The sequence below is a fragment of the Trematomus bernacchii genome, unplaced genomic scaffold, assembly GCF_902827165.1.
Source record: "Trematomus bernacchii unplaced genomic scaffold, fTreBer1.1, whole genome shotgun sequence".
NCBI lineage: Eukaryota > Metazoa > Chordata > Actinopteri > Perciformes > Nototheniidae > Trematomus > Trematomus bernacchii.
In genome coordinates this window covers 1,276,417-1,289,368 of record NW_022987521.1, presented here as the reverse complement: position 1 = coordinate 1,289,368, position 12,952 = coordinate 1,276,417, and the positions used below count along the sequence as shown (strand labels likewise).

The 12,952-nt window shown below is 39.3% G+C and overlaps 1 protein-coding gene across 1 annotated transcript in view; it reads left to right on the top strand.

The window, feature by feature from the left end:
* fat2 (FAT atypical cadherin 2) overlaps window positions 1-12,952 on the top strand; it is a 102,933-nt gene that overhangs the window by 34,177 nt on the left and 55,804 nt on the right. The window contains exons 4-10 of the mRNA XM_034117773.1: window positions 124-182; window positions 565-870; window positions 1,052-1,262; window positions 10,436-10,575; window positions 11,349-11,411; window positions 11,962-12,174; window positions 12,648-12,858. Of these exons, the coding sequence (XP_033973664.1) occupies window positions 124-182; window positions 565-870; window positions 1,052-1,262; window positions 10,436-10,575; window positions 11,349-11,411; window positions 11,962-12,174; window positions 12,648-12,858 (1,203 nt within the window). The remainder of the gene's footprint in view (window positions 1-123; window positions 183-564; window positions 871-1,051; window positions 1,263-10,435; window positions 10,576-11,348; window positions 11,412-11,961; window positions 12,175-12,647; window positions 12,859-12,952) is intronic.

Below are 12,952 nucleotides of genomic sequence, written 5' to 3'. Positions count from 1 at the left end.
TCTCACTTCCCAGGACTGAGACTCACACACAATAACACACGTTATTTTTGTTTTTTTCATCGTGTGTGTGTGTGTGTGTGTGTGTGTGTGTGTGTGTGTGTGTGTGTGTGTGTGTGTGTGCAGGAATTATCAGCACTCACTCAGCTTTGGATCGGGAGGATAAACCAGAACACATTATCGAGGTAAGAAAAAAATGTATATGAAAAAAAAGCATTTACATTTCTCAAAATGTTTGGAAAAAAACCATATTAAATAAACAAATGTAGAACAAACAGGTAAACAAAAACAATAGAATAAATACGTTTTGCAAGGCTTAAAATCAAAAATAAATGAATAATAAATGTTAAATATCAATGATTTAAAGTCAATATGATCAAATAAAACCAGAGGAATATTGTAAAACTCAATGAATAAAAGGAGAACTTAGGCTATAACATTCCTTTAAATATAGTATTAACCCTTTTATTGGTTGAAAAAAATTAAAAAGATTGTTTTTAATTGTATACACAAACAAACCTAGCTTAAAAATAATACATTTACACTGATTTAACCCTCATTGCTCAGGTCATGGTGTCAGATAACGGCTCTCCGTCTCTCCGCTCCACGGCCACCGTTGTGATCCGAGTCCTCGACGCCAACGACAACCGACCAAAGTTCACGGACAAACTGGTGCACGTGAAGCTGCCCGAGCAGCGGGGGGGCGGACAGGAAGTGTGCCGGATGGTCGCCCGTGACGACGACGAGGGATCGAACTCCGCGGTGACGTACTCGCTGACGGGCGATAAAGACGACCGGTTCGAGATCGACTCGCTGACCGGTGGAGTGACGGCACGCAGGGATTTCTGGCCGGGAAACTACAGCATCCTGACGGTGGGTCCATGTTCTTTATCCTGTCAGCTAAAGCTCGAAAAATAATTCTCAGCCGCCCCCTTGATATATGTATTTGTACTTTCGTCTTTGTGATAAATAATAATAAACATAAATAAATAAAAATGTGTGAAAACACTAACAGTCATTAAAATGCTGATTTAATTCCTGTGTTGATTTCCAGATCAAAGCGACGGATCAGGGCAGTCCGTCCCGCTCGTCCACGGCCAGGCTCGACATCGAGTGGGTAGCCCCGCCTCCTCCTTCCCACGAGCCAATCACATTCGACGAGCCCCTCTTCACCTTCGCCGTCATGGAAACGGAGCCTGTCACTCACATGGTGGGCATCATCATGACGGAGGGGGCGCACCGCCTGAAGTGGTTCAACATCATAGGTGAGGGGGCGCAAACACACACACACACACACACACACACACACACACACACACACACACACACACACACACACACACACACACACACACACACACACACACACACACACACACACACACACACACACAAACACACACACACACATACACACACACACACACACACACACACACACACACAAACACACACACACACACACACACCTAAAACCCTGGCAGAAATGTAAGATTTCAGATACATGTTCAGAGGATGTACGGATAGACTAAACATAATCAGATTAAATTAAAAACCCTGCCAACGAAGAAGCTTAGTGATGGAGGAATAAAGAGGAGAAAGGAGGAGGAGGAGGAGGAAGAGGAGGAGGAGGAGGAGGAGGAGGAATAAAAGGTCTCGGTGTCGGTGTATCAGCGGGATGTTTTTTTTTTAGAGGCTAAATCAGCAGCGCTCCTCCTCTCATCACCGGCCAGATCTCCACAGGAGGGACAACTGGCCATCCCTCCTCTTCCTCGTCCTCCTCTTCCTCTTCCTCCTCCTCCCTCCTCTTCCTCTCTAACCTCTCTATACATGATGAAGGACCGTTACAACTTTTTTCTTACCGTTCCAAACTCTCATTATGCTTTGACTTATTACTCTTATAGTAAAAATCATTACCAAATACTCACACCTCTAAAGAAGACTTCATATCAACTCATTAACACAGGCTTAATTTCACAACAAATTCAACCTTATAGTTTTGAGTTAAAAAAGGTAACAAATTTGAATTATTTAGACTTATTTTTATCACAGACTGGTATATGTCAAAGTTTCGTCAGGGTTCAGGATTGAAGAGCAGCACATAATGACACCAGATGCTCTTAATTTAAGTAAAACACAAGTAGTGATCGCATTTTAACATTATTTTTGTAGCAATTATAAGTTATAACCCTTTATTCCGACATAAAAAGATTCATAAAACAGGATAAGCTTAACTCAAACCAGAAGAAGGACCATCAGCTCCTTTGTGTTAGCGTCAAATGTGAAAATCTTGTCGTGCTTTGAATGTTTATAGCATATCATGACATGTTACTTGTTAGACGCTTTTATCCAAAGCGACTTCCATACTCAATACTGTGGACAATCCCCACAGGAGCACTTTGGGGTGAAGTGTCTCAGGGACACAACGACATGCTGACTGCAGTGGGGTTTGAACCTGTGACCGTCTGATCCCCATACCAAGGGGCCACACGCCTCGCCTATATAATAATAATCCCCACCAAAATCTCCGTTACACCATTAAATGACTTCATTTTACCACACGTTTTACTTCATTTGAATGAGCTTATGTTTATTAAACCTCATTTACACTAAGTAAAACCTTAGTTTTGAGTTAAAAAGCCAGCACAAATTAAGTTTGGACTTAAATTGACATATCATATGATGTAAGTTCATCACAGACTGTTATATGTCAAAGTTTTGTCAGGATTCACGATTTAATAGCAGCAACAGATGCTTATCATTTAAAGGGGACCTATCATGCAAAATGCACTTTTGTACGTCTTTTCTACATGAATATGTGTCCCCGGTGTTCCAGGGAACTCACCAAGTGTCAGAAAACACTCTCTATTTTCCTCCATACCCAAATCTCTAAAAAAGGGGCTGCAACGGATCTGATCAAAACTGATCCAGATTTGAACACTGTCCTGACGTCAGGACAGTGGCGCTACGGCTATTGGGCCAACTCCACCAATCAGGAGGAGACAGCCACGGCCATTGCCGTTCGAAAGCGCTGGAGACGCTGTAGTACATATGCCAGGCCAGTAGGTGGTGCTGTTCTCACTGAATCTGCCCTTGCCAAAACAGAGCTAAAAATTGTCAAATTGAGCAAAATGAGGCATGGCTAAAATGCATGATCTGTTTGGTATTTTGAAAAAAAAAAAGTATAAATATGCCTTATATAGGTATGGCCCTACACTATATTATTATAATATAGCATGATAGGTCCACTTTAAATAAAACAAACGTAATTCAATTGTTTGTTGTTATTTTTGTGGCAATTGTATGAAATAACCCCTTATTCCGACATAAGAACACTTTAATTTGGGTTAATTTGACTCAAAAACAACAGGAAAAATAAAATGTGTTGCAATATTTTCAGTAAAAGTGGAAATAATCCCTGGACGTTTTAGACGAGCCTCGTAGGAAAACACATGGTAGTTTGCCAGGCTGTTTCCTGGCTGCGGGGGCAGAGAGAGGCTGAGGTTCCTCCTGTTCAGTTCACCGTGCCAAGCTCGATCCGGGCCAGAACTCAGCGGAACCCAGCAGAACCCAGCAGGTTCTCTGCAGCCCTGACATTTCTGTGTTAGATTCAGTCGTGAAGCATTGAGTCCGAAATATCCTCAGGAGTCTGGCAGTACACTGTCATAATAATAATAATAATAATAATAATAATAATAATAATAATAATAATACATGGGATTTATATAGCGCTTTCGCTAAAGCTCAAAGACGCTTTACATAAAATCAGAACAGAAACCGTACAAAGAAAACAAAAAACAAAAACAGTAGTAAAATGGTGCTAACTAGCAAATAGTATAGGTTTTATAATCTTTAAATCTCTACGTCTAAACGGCCGGTGTAAAGCTCATGTGTTTATAGTTTTTTATAATACCTCTCACTGCCAGGAGAGACAAAGGTCCACAGTGCTGACATTTAGAACACAAGTTAACCTAGAGACATAATTAAATGTATCTGTCAGTGTGCTATTTAGCTAGCAAACGCTAACTATCTAGCAAACTAGCCAATGTTAGCAACTGACTAGCGAACTTTACCTACAGTATCTATCTAATAAGATAGCTTGCTAATGTTAGCTATCTACTTTTCAAGCTTGCTTAAGTCCTCTATCTATTTACCTAGCTAGCTGACTTACATTAGCTACCTATCTAACAATCTAGCTAATTCGAGCTATCTAGCCAGCTTTGGCCAAATGTGTGGCTCTCATATCTTAAATTAGAATTGTTATTTAATACCTTATGGTTAGAAATGCAGTGCAAAACTGAGTCTACCGACCTGGCAGTGAGAGTAATAATGAAAACATTGTTAGTAAGAGGATGTGGAAGCACCCGAGAGCAGGGAAGCTTAAGGTGAATAAATCCTTAACCTGTTACGCACGGCCCCCCCGGTACCGGGTGGATAAACGCGTCATTTGCAGGAAACAACGTCTAAGGAATCTTAATATTTAATAAACTATGAATGTTTTATATCCATGTAACGGGAAGAAACTCAGCTAACTGATCTTTTTAATTTTTTTTCTCCAAAAAAACCCCACAATCACTCACTCAGCATCTGAATTATCCACGAGCGAAAAAATGTAACCTAAAACGGCACTTAAACTCACAATAACTCCCTTATTACTTATCCTAGATGCACAGCCAACCACTCGTTTTTGGTGTCCTGGAGACACTGAATCTAGTGGTGCCCTCCTCAACACTCAGTGATAAACATTTGCGACGCTATAAACGAAAGCGTACATCATAACAAGTGGAGCTAGGTAGCTAGAAACGCTAACATGGCTTACCTTGGTCAAAACTGGTCTTCAATGGCATTAAAACGATAAAAAAACGATGCTGAAGTTAATCCATAGGTTCATCCAATGTGTCTATGTACTCTTTGAAATGATTTCTGATAATCCATAAGCAATAAAACTGCTTTTTCGTTTCCAAATGCCAGAGCTAGAGATCGCTTCACTCTGCTTTACATTTACATGCGCGCAGCCCCCACCTTTTCTCTTCACAACGTGTGTGTGTGGGGGCCTCCCCCTTCGATTCTATTGGCTCTAACGGTCAGAAAGAGGTGTCAACCATCAAAATCGAGCAAGGGGGGCCAGAGATATGGAAAAAAAAACATTTTCAACCAAATCACCTCAGAGGTGGGGTGGTTTTGGCTAAACCTCTCTAAAAAGGTCAAATGTCACTTGTTTTGCATCAATCTTGATACAGGGTACTTATTATATGTTGTACTTTGGATTCCTAAAGCTGCTTTTAGTCTACTAACCCATCATCCAAGGGTAGTTTTCACTATCTGTAAAAAATAATTTTTGGACGGACACTATAATTTACAGTTTTGTAAAATCTGAATTTTCTTTAAAATAAAAAACATTTATATTGATTCTGACACTTCTACATCCAACTCACAGATGTAACCTTGCTTTGATAAAAGAAATTATTCATATAACCCTTTTAGAAGTTAACTTGTAGTGATTTGTTTTGGGCATGTCATTTTCGAGCCTGAAACATGAAAAACAGGCTTGGTGCTTAACAGGTTAAGGCTAGCAAAGTCCACATGTTGTGAAGTAAAAACAGTTTAAATGCCATGAATAATTACATAAAACAGAACAAAACACAGACTATCTGCAAAACCTTATCCCTCAAACTCATCATTGCACTTTTCCCATCATGCATCGAATATATCTGAATAGCATTTACTATTTCCCTAACCACAGCGACTATAGGTTAATCACAGTAGAGTAAAACACCTTTAAATACAATACTCTCCTCTGAAATGTCAGTATGACTCTGGCAGCTGTGTGTTCAATCAATCAGGCGTAGCGTTGATAATCGTGCAGCGTTTCACTCTCTGTGTGGTCCCTCAGCGTTACTCAGTAATTATCACTGATGGCCTTTAGCTGTCAGATAAAACTCTTCTAGTTTCTCCTCCTCCTCCTTCTCTTGTTCTCTCGAGACATATTCAACCTTTTGATAAGGCTGGAAAAACCAATGTATTAACGTTTTATTTTGACTTTAATCCAGCAAAATCTCCTTCCAGTGTGATATGTTCACGTGAAATATTCAAATGGCTCGAGGCACAATATTTGTAAGTCAAAAATGTGTTTATACAATTTTCAATATGCAGCTTAAGAGATATGATGGCCTACAACTATTCTACAGACATACATGTGGTACATTTTCTGTTAAATATGATAATTTGAATATATTTTGTACTCATGATTAGAGTAATGATGCACAAATGATCCACTTCTCTAACGTCAGTCAAAATATCGCAATACATTATTTTTTTCAACTCTAATCCAGCGCAATCCCCTTCCAGTCGCAATATGTACATGTGAAATATTCAAATAGCTTGAGGCACCATATTTTTCTTGCAGCCCTATTTATGTATAACTGACCCTCATTTTGTCGGCAGATGAGGGAATGTTGTTGTGTCACAGCGAGGACCTTCTCATGCAGATATGATCAGGCATTTCTAGCAGATGCCTATCTGGAAAACTTCCCTCTCTGGCCGTGAGATAACTCAGAGGGAAGAATTGAAAACTTCCCTCGGTGTCAAATAACCTTAAATCTCAGTCTGCACTAGTGATCCTCAAGGACTTAAAATGGTACTTAGAAAATATGAAGTTGATCCGATGAAATCTGTAAGAGGCGTTTGTTAAAGTACGTAGCCTGGAAATGGCCAAAATACATGACGGAAATCACATTAATTTAAAAATGGCTGTCTTCCTGTTGGGTTTACAATATTCTTCCAAGAGGCTTTTTTTTGCATCTCACCATTCTTAATATACCTGCCAAATGTCAGACTTGTAGGTGAAACCACAACAAGGGGCTCAATTTTAGCAACTTTGTAGGGAGCGCTTTAGGAGGAGTTTGTTGTAGCCTGGAAATGGCCAAAATACATGAAGGAAATCACTTTCAATAAAGAATAGCTGACTTCTTGTTGGGTTTACAATATTACTCCAAGAGGCTTTTTTGTGCGTCTCACTATTCTTAATATACCTGCCAAATGTCAGATTTGCAGGTGAAACCACAACAAGGGGCTACATTTTAGCAACTTGTAGGGGTTACTATAGAGTCGTCTTACCTGCACCTTTAACGAGACCCCTAAAATATATAACATTTCACCAGACCTGACACATGTGACCAAAGACTCCAGCTTTTGAGCACATTAAGGCCTTCAAAAACATGTTTCATTTCAAATATATTAACTTTTTGGATATCAAAAGTTCCAAACAGCCCCAACTTTGCCTCTTATGTGACTTTTAATAATCTCAATCAATCTTAATTGATTTAAAACAACCTCAGTTGACCAACATGCTGTAGAGAATACATACAATATAGAATAACACTATGGGTAAAATAATAAAACAATAATTATGTAAAGTACTCATGGGAACTGACAGATGGGCTCGAGGCCTCTCAGCATATTTATTTCCATGGTGTTGCTGACCTGGATAAAACCCTCAAGATGGATGTAAGAATGGAAAACACATCGATAAAGATGTCAGTGACGTTCCTGCATGGAGGATCTTCTTCTTGACATTTTGACTCCTAATTAGGGATGTCCCGATCACCTTTTTTTGCTCCCGATCCGATTCCGATCATTTGATTTTGACAATCTGCCGATACCGATTTTTCCCGATCCGATCTTTATGAAATGCATTAAGAGAAAAAAAAGGTAACAGATAACGGCTGGTCATCCAACGCGATGAATTCAGCTATCTTGGCTGTTATTTTTTTGGCCTTTTCACTGTTCTGGGGTAGTTTCTCTTTCCTTTTAAAAGTCTCTGAAAGTGTCGGTTGTCTCAGTGCCGTTACCTGAGTGGCCGCTGTGTACTCGTCTTGTTGTTGTTGGTGTTTGTATTAGATTGGTCGTGTTGAACGTAGCTCTGTTCTTTCCACCACGCGGAACCTCCGCCTTGCAAACATTGCATCTGGCTGTTACACTGCCTTCGCTTTCAATTTTATAATACTTCCAAACTCCTGACATTTTCTCTGTCCCTACTCCCGAGGCACCAGCTGAACGTAGCCTCTTGTTAGCTTACTGCTACTATTAGACACTGCGCCCACTCTGTTGCCAGATTTGAGAGAAATAAGCAACCAGGTCTATGAAAACAAGCCCAAAAGAAGCAACACATACATGATGTTGTGTAATTTTAAACCAAAACTAAGGCCTCAGGATGACTTTAAGACGTGAACATGGTCATTTTTGTTTTGTAACATTCAATTAAAAAAAAAAATGTATAAAAAAAAAAAAAAAAAAAAATCCCGATCCCCGATTTTTTTCTCCCGATTCCGATCTTTTAAAAATCACGTGATCGGCTCCGATCCCCAATCACGTGATCGGATCGGGACATCTCTACTCCTAACAAATATATATTTATTGCATGATTGGCCCCAGAGGGAAGAGATCCAAGCAGGGATATACTGTACGTAATATATCTTCCTGGAAAAGATCAGTAAAGTGAAAGATTGCTTCCACAGTACATCGTCCTCTCTCTGTGCTGCGTCTGATCCTGACTCTGTGATGGTGTGTGTCTTAATCTAGGGAACCAACAGAGTGTGTGCAGAGTGTGTGTATCTGGATTTGAGGTAGGATATAGGAGGAAATAGTGAACAAATAAATATATTGATTTGTAATTCCATCAAAAACGATAGGGGATTGAAATTCAAATGAAGTATGAGGTGCAGCCTTGGTTATGACTCAATACAAAGGTAGAGGCATAAAGGTGTGTGTTTATGTGTGTGTGTGTCGCAAGGTGGACGTCTTAATAAACACCATCTGGTGCAGCAGGCATGAGGTTTACCTTTATCACGAACACACACATCCTGCTGAGAGAGAAGTCATGAAGCAAGAAGAGGAAGCAGGAGAAAAGAGTGGAGGACATAGAGAAGGAAGGAGGAAAGGAAACAAAATATGTACGTCACAAAATGTGGGAGAAATGGAAGAGAGAAGAAAAAACGATATGCATAATCGCATATGTGATTGTAGCATAGCATAATAAATAACATATTTAAAGGTTACAACAGGACACTGAAGATGAACAACCTAACACACATTTTGATACCTTCTTCGAAGCAAGAGAACAACTCTCACCTCTCTCGCAAACACTCTGATTACATCAATCAGAAATCGTTTATTCGTCCCACAGCTGGTTAAATTGACATTGTTAGAGCAAAGGGAACAGTGGATATAAAATGCAAAATAAAATAAGTAGACAAACATGTTAGATAAAGAGGAAAGCACTATAAAATAAAATAAAATCAATGAAACACACTTCCGATGTAAAACAAGTAGCAGCTTTATCAAAGTACGTTTTATGAATCTAAGTCAGTTTCTGCTGTCACTCACTCACAAGTAGAAGTGCAGATACTCGTGTTTAAAAATACTCTGGTGAAAGTAGAAGTACTGACTAAACTTCTTTACTCAAGTCAAAGTAAAGAGGGTTTTGAAATGTACTTCAGTAAAAAGTACCCATAACTAGCAGCTGTTTTAAAGAGTACCTGACCTCCCTTTATATTAATAGAACAATAATGTCATTGTTAGCTAATGAATGTTTCCATGCTGAACAACGGCAACATGACAACGTTTTCATTGGTCCCTCTTCTTTAGAGAAGACCAGGAAATGATGGATACACGGATCGTGTTCAAATCAATAGGCACGCAATGACTCTAAATAATAATGATCACGCCACCAAACACACATTCAAACTAAAGGAACCAGCCTGTTTGGGAAATGTGAGAAGTAGAAAGTACAGGTATTTGTGTTCAACATGTAAGAAGTAGAAAGTACAGGTATTTGTGTTCAAAGTGTAAGAAGTAGAAAGTACAGGTATTTGTGTTCAAAATGTAAGAAGTAGAAAGTACAGGTATTTGGGTTCAACATGTAAGAAGTAGAAAGTACAGGTATTTGTGTTCAACATGTAAGAAGTAGAAAGTACAGGTATTTGGGTTCAACATGTAAGAAGTAGAAAGTACAGGTATTTGTGTTCAACATGTAAGAAGTAGAAAGTACAGGTATTTGGGTTCAACATGTAAGAAGTAGAAAGTACAGGTATTTGTGTTCAAAATGTAAGAAGTAGAAAGTACAGGTATTTGTGTTCAACATGTAAGAAGTAGAAAATACAGGTATTTGTGTTCAAAATGTAAGAAGTAGAAAGTACAGGTATTAGTGTTCAACATGTAAGAAGTAGAAAGTACAGGTATTTGTGTTCAAAATGTAAGAAGTCAAAGTAAAAAGTCATCAGAAAAATAAGTAGTGGAGTAAAGTACTGATACCTGAAAAATGTACTTAAGTACAGAAACAAAGTATTTGTACTCCACTACTTCCCACCTCTGAAATGAGGCCGTCAAACTGCAGAATCAACACCTGACGGAGTATCTTTTGTACTTCTCTGTCTCTCAGGAGGCGATGAGGAGAAGGACTTTGACATCCAGAGGACGACGGGCACCATCTCCATCGCCCGCCGGCTCGATGCCTCTCGGCGCTCAAACTACAACATGACGGTGAGGGTCAGCGACGGACACCGCAGCGCCACCACACAGGTGAGAAACATGAGGGTTTGTGAGAATAAAAATGCAAAAATAGGTAGAAAAGCAGGTTAAATAAGATAAGATAACATAAGATAAGAAGTATTTAATTGATCCCAATTTGGGAAATGTTTGTGTTGCAGCAGCATAAAAAGACAAGGCATCGATCAATACAAATTAAAAGACAAGAAATAAATAAGAAAGTAGAAAATGTACATGTTGAATTTACAAATGAACAATAACAAGATATAAAGCAAGGTATTATATATACATAAGTATGTGACAGATGGAATATTAAACTAAATGTAAAATATACATTATGACAACATATAATATGTATATACAAATGGGGGCTTAAATTACAAGTTTCATCAGAATACAAAATGATTTAGATTAGATAAGAGATTTGCAAAGTCTGCCTTGATATAATTGAGGGGCCTGAAATCAATATAAGACAATATGATATCTCCATTTAACATACACGGTTACATTTATATATATAACTCAGCTACATGTTTGCAATATTACTGGGTAGTGTCCATAAAACCCTGTAGTTTGTTGGTTTAAGGACACGTTTAACCAAAATGGGGCCCTCTCAACAAGCTGTGTTACTTAAAATACATCCCAAAAACATCCCGAAACATGAGTCAGAAGATCTCAGGTTTTAGTTCATCCTGATTCCTGCCGGCAGCAGCTCAGGTGCTGCGTGTTAATCTGCTTTAAACCTCTGCATGATTTCCATATTTAATGTTGTTCACGCTGAGCATCCCTTCATCTCCAAACTGCAGGCTTATATCCGAGTTCTGGACATGAACGAGCACCGGCCCGTCTTCCTTGAGCCGCTGTACAAGGTGAGAAGAACATCGATTGGATTTGAATTTGTAGATCTCAAAGGAGACCGATCTCAGCACTAATACACAAAAGGACAATCCCATGTTTGTGTGCTTGCTATAAAGACAGGAATCGACGTCTTAACGCATGTTTTTTTTGTCGTTGTATACGTATAGCTATCGAAGTGTGTTCACTTTTCACTTGTTTTTCTCTAGTTTTTGCTACCTTGCCAAACAGACATACAGACATAAATCCTGTTTATCACACTGAATATTATTTGTCATATCTGTGTGTTCGAGTTTGACTGATTGATGACTCGGAGCAGGAGCATGTTGAATTATGCATTTCTGGAAATGAGGCGCGATGGGTTTAAAGTGCCTCAAGCCTCAGGCTTCTTTCTCTGGAATATTTGCATGAACTGAACATTGTCTTATACCCAAAATGTAAAAATAAATCCATAAAATCTAAATAGAAACAAAACAAAAACCACAAATTCAGTTTCCTATCCTGTTCTTTTGTCCTGTGTTTATATTTATTTTTTATGACTTTAAAATTCTCTTCTGTTTCAAGGTGAGGGTTCCTGAGGACACGTCCCCCTGGAAGGACATCCTGCAGCTCAGCGCTCAGGACTCGGACTCCAACAGTAAGCTGGTGTTCTCCGTCAGCTCCAGCCTCCACCCCGACAGCACCAAGTTCTTCCGCCTGGACCCAAAGAGCGGGGTCCTGGTGCTGACGGAGGAACTGGACTACGAGACCATCCCCGTGCACACGCTCATCGTGATGGTAATTTTAGATTTTTTAGATTTGATTTGATTTGATTAACTATCCTAATTCTGGGTATTAAAAAGAAAAGTAAAATAGGGGAAATGTGATGAAAGAGAAGGATGAAAGGAATATAAAATAGTTAGAAAACTGTCAAAATAACTATAATTTCACAGGAAGACTAGGGGTAGAGGAATGTGAGAATTTGGTGAGAGATATTTCCAAATATCTGGAACAAACTACCAGAAACCTGCAGGTCCGCTGCAACTCTGACAACTTTTAAATGAACTATTCACATCTTACACTGCACTGTAACTTTTATTCATGTACCTGTGTCATTCATGTTTTATTATATTTGCTTTTAAATTAGTGTTTTTAAATGCTGCACTATTTCTCAATGCTCTTAATGTATTTTATTTTTGTGAAGCACTTGTGTTGAAAGGTGCTGTATAAATAAACTTGCTTTGCCTTGACGCTCTTCTGCTCGCCCTCAGGTTCGTGACCAGGAGATCCCGGTGAAGAGGAACTTTGTGAAGGTGGTGGTGGAGGTGCTGGACTGTAACGATCACTCGCCTGCTTTCCTCAGCACTCGTTACGAGGCCAGCATCTCAAACCTCGCCCCCCACGGCTCTGAAGTTCTCAGAGTCAAAGCGCTCGACCACGACATGGGAAGCAACGCCGACATCAGCTACTCTCTGAACTCTGGTGAGCAGAACAAAGGCTTTTTAAATATATTTTATTTATGGTGGCTGCTTCTTTACAGTCATCCCGATACACGTAATCACACCTGGGAGCTGCC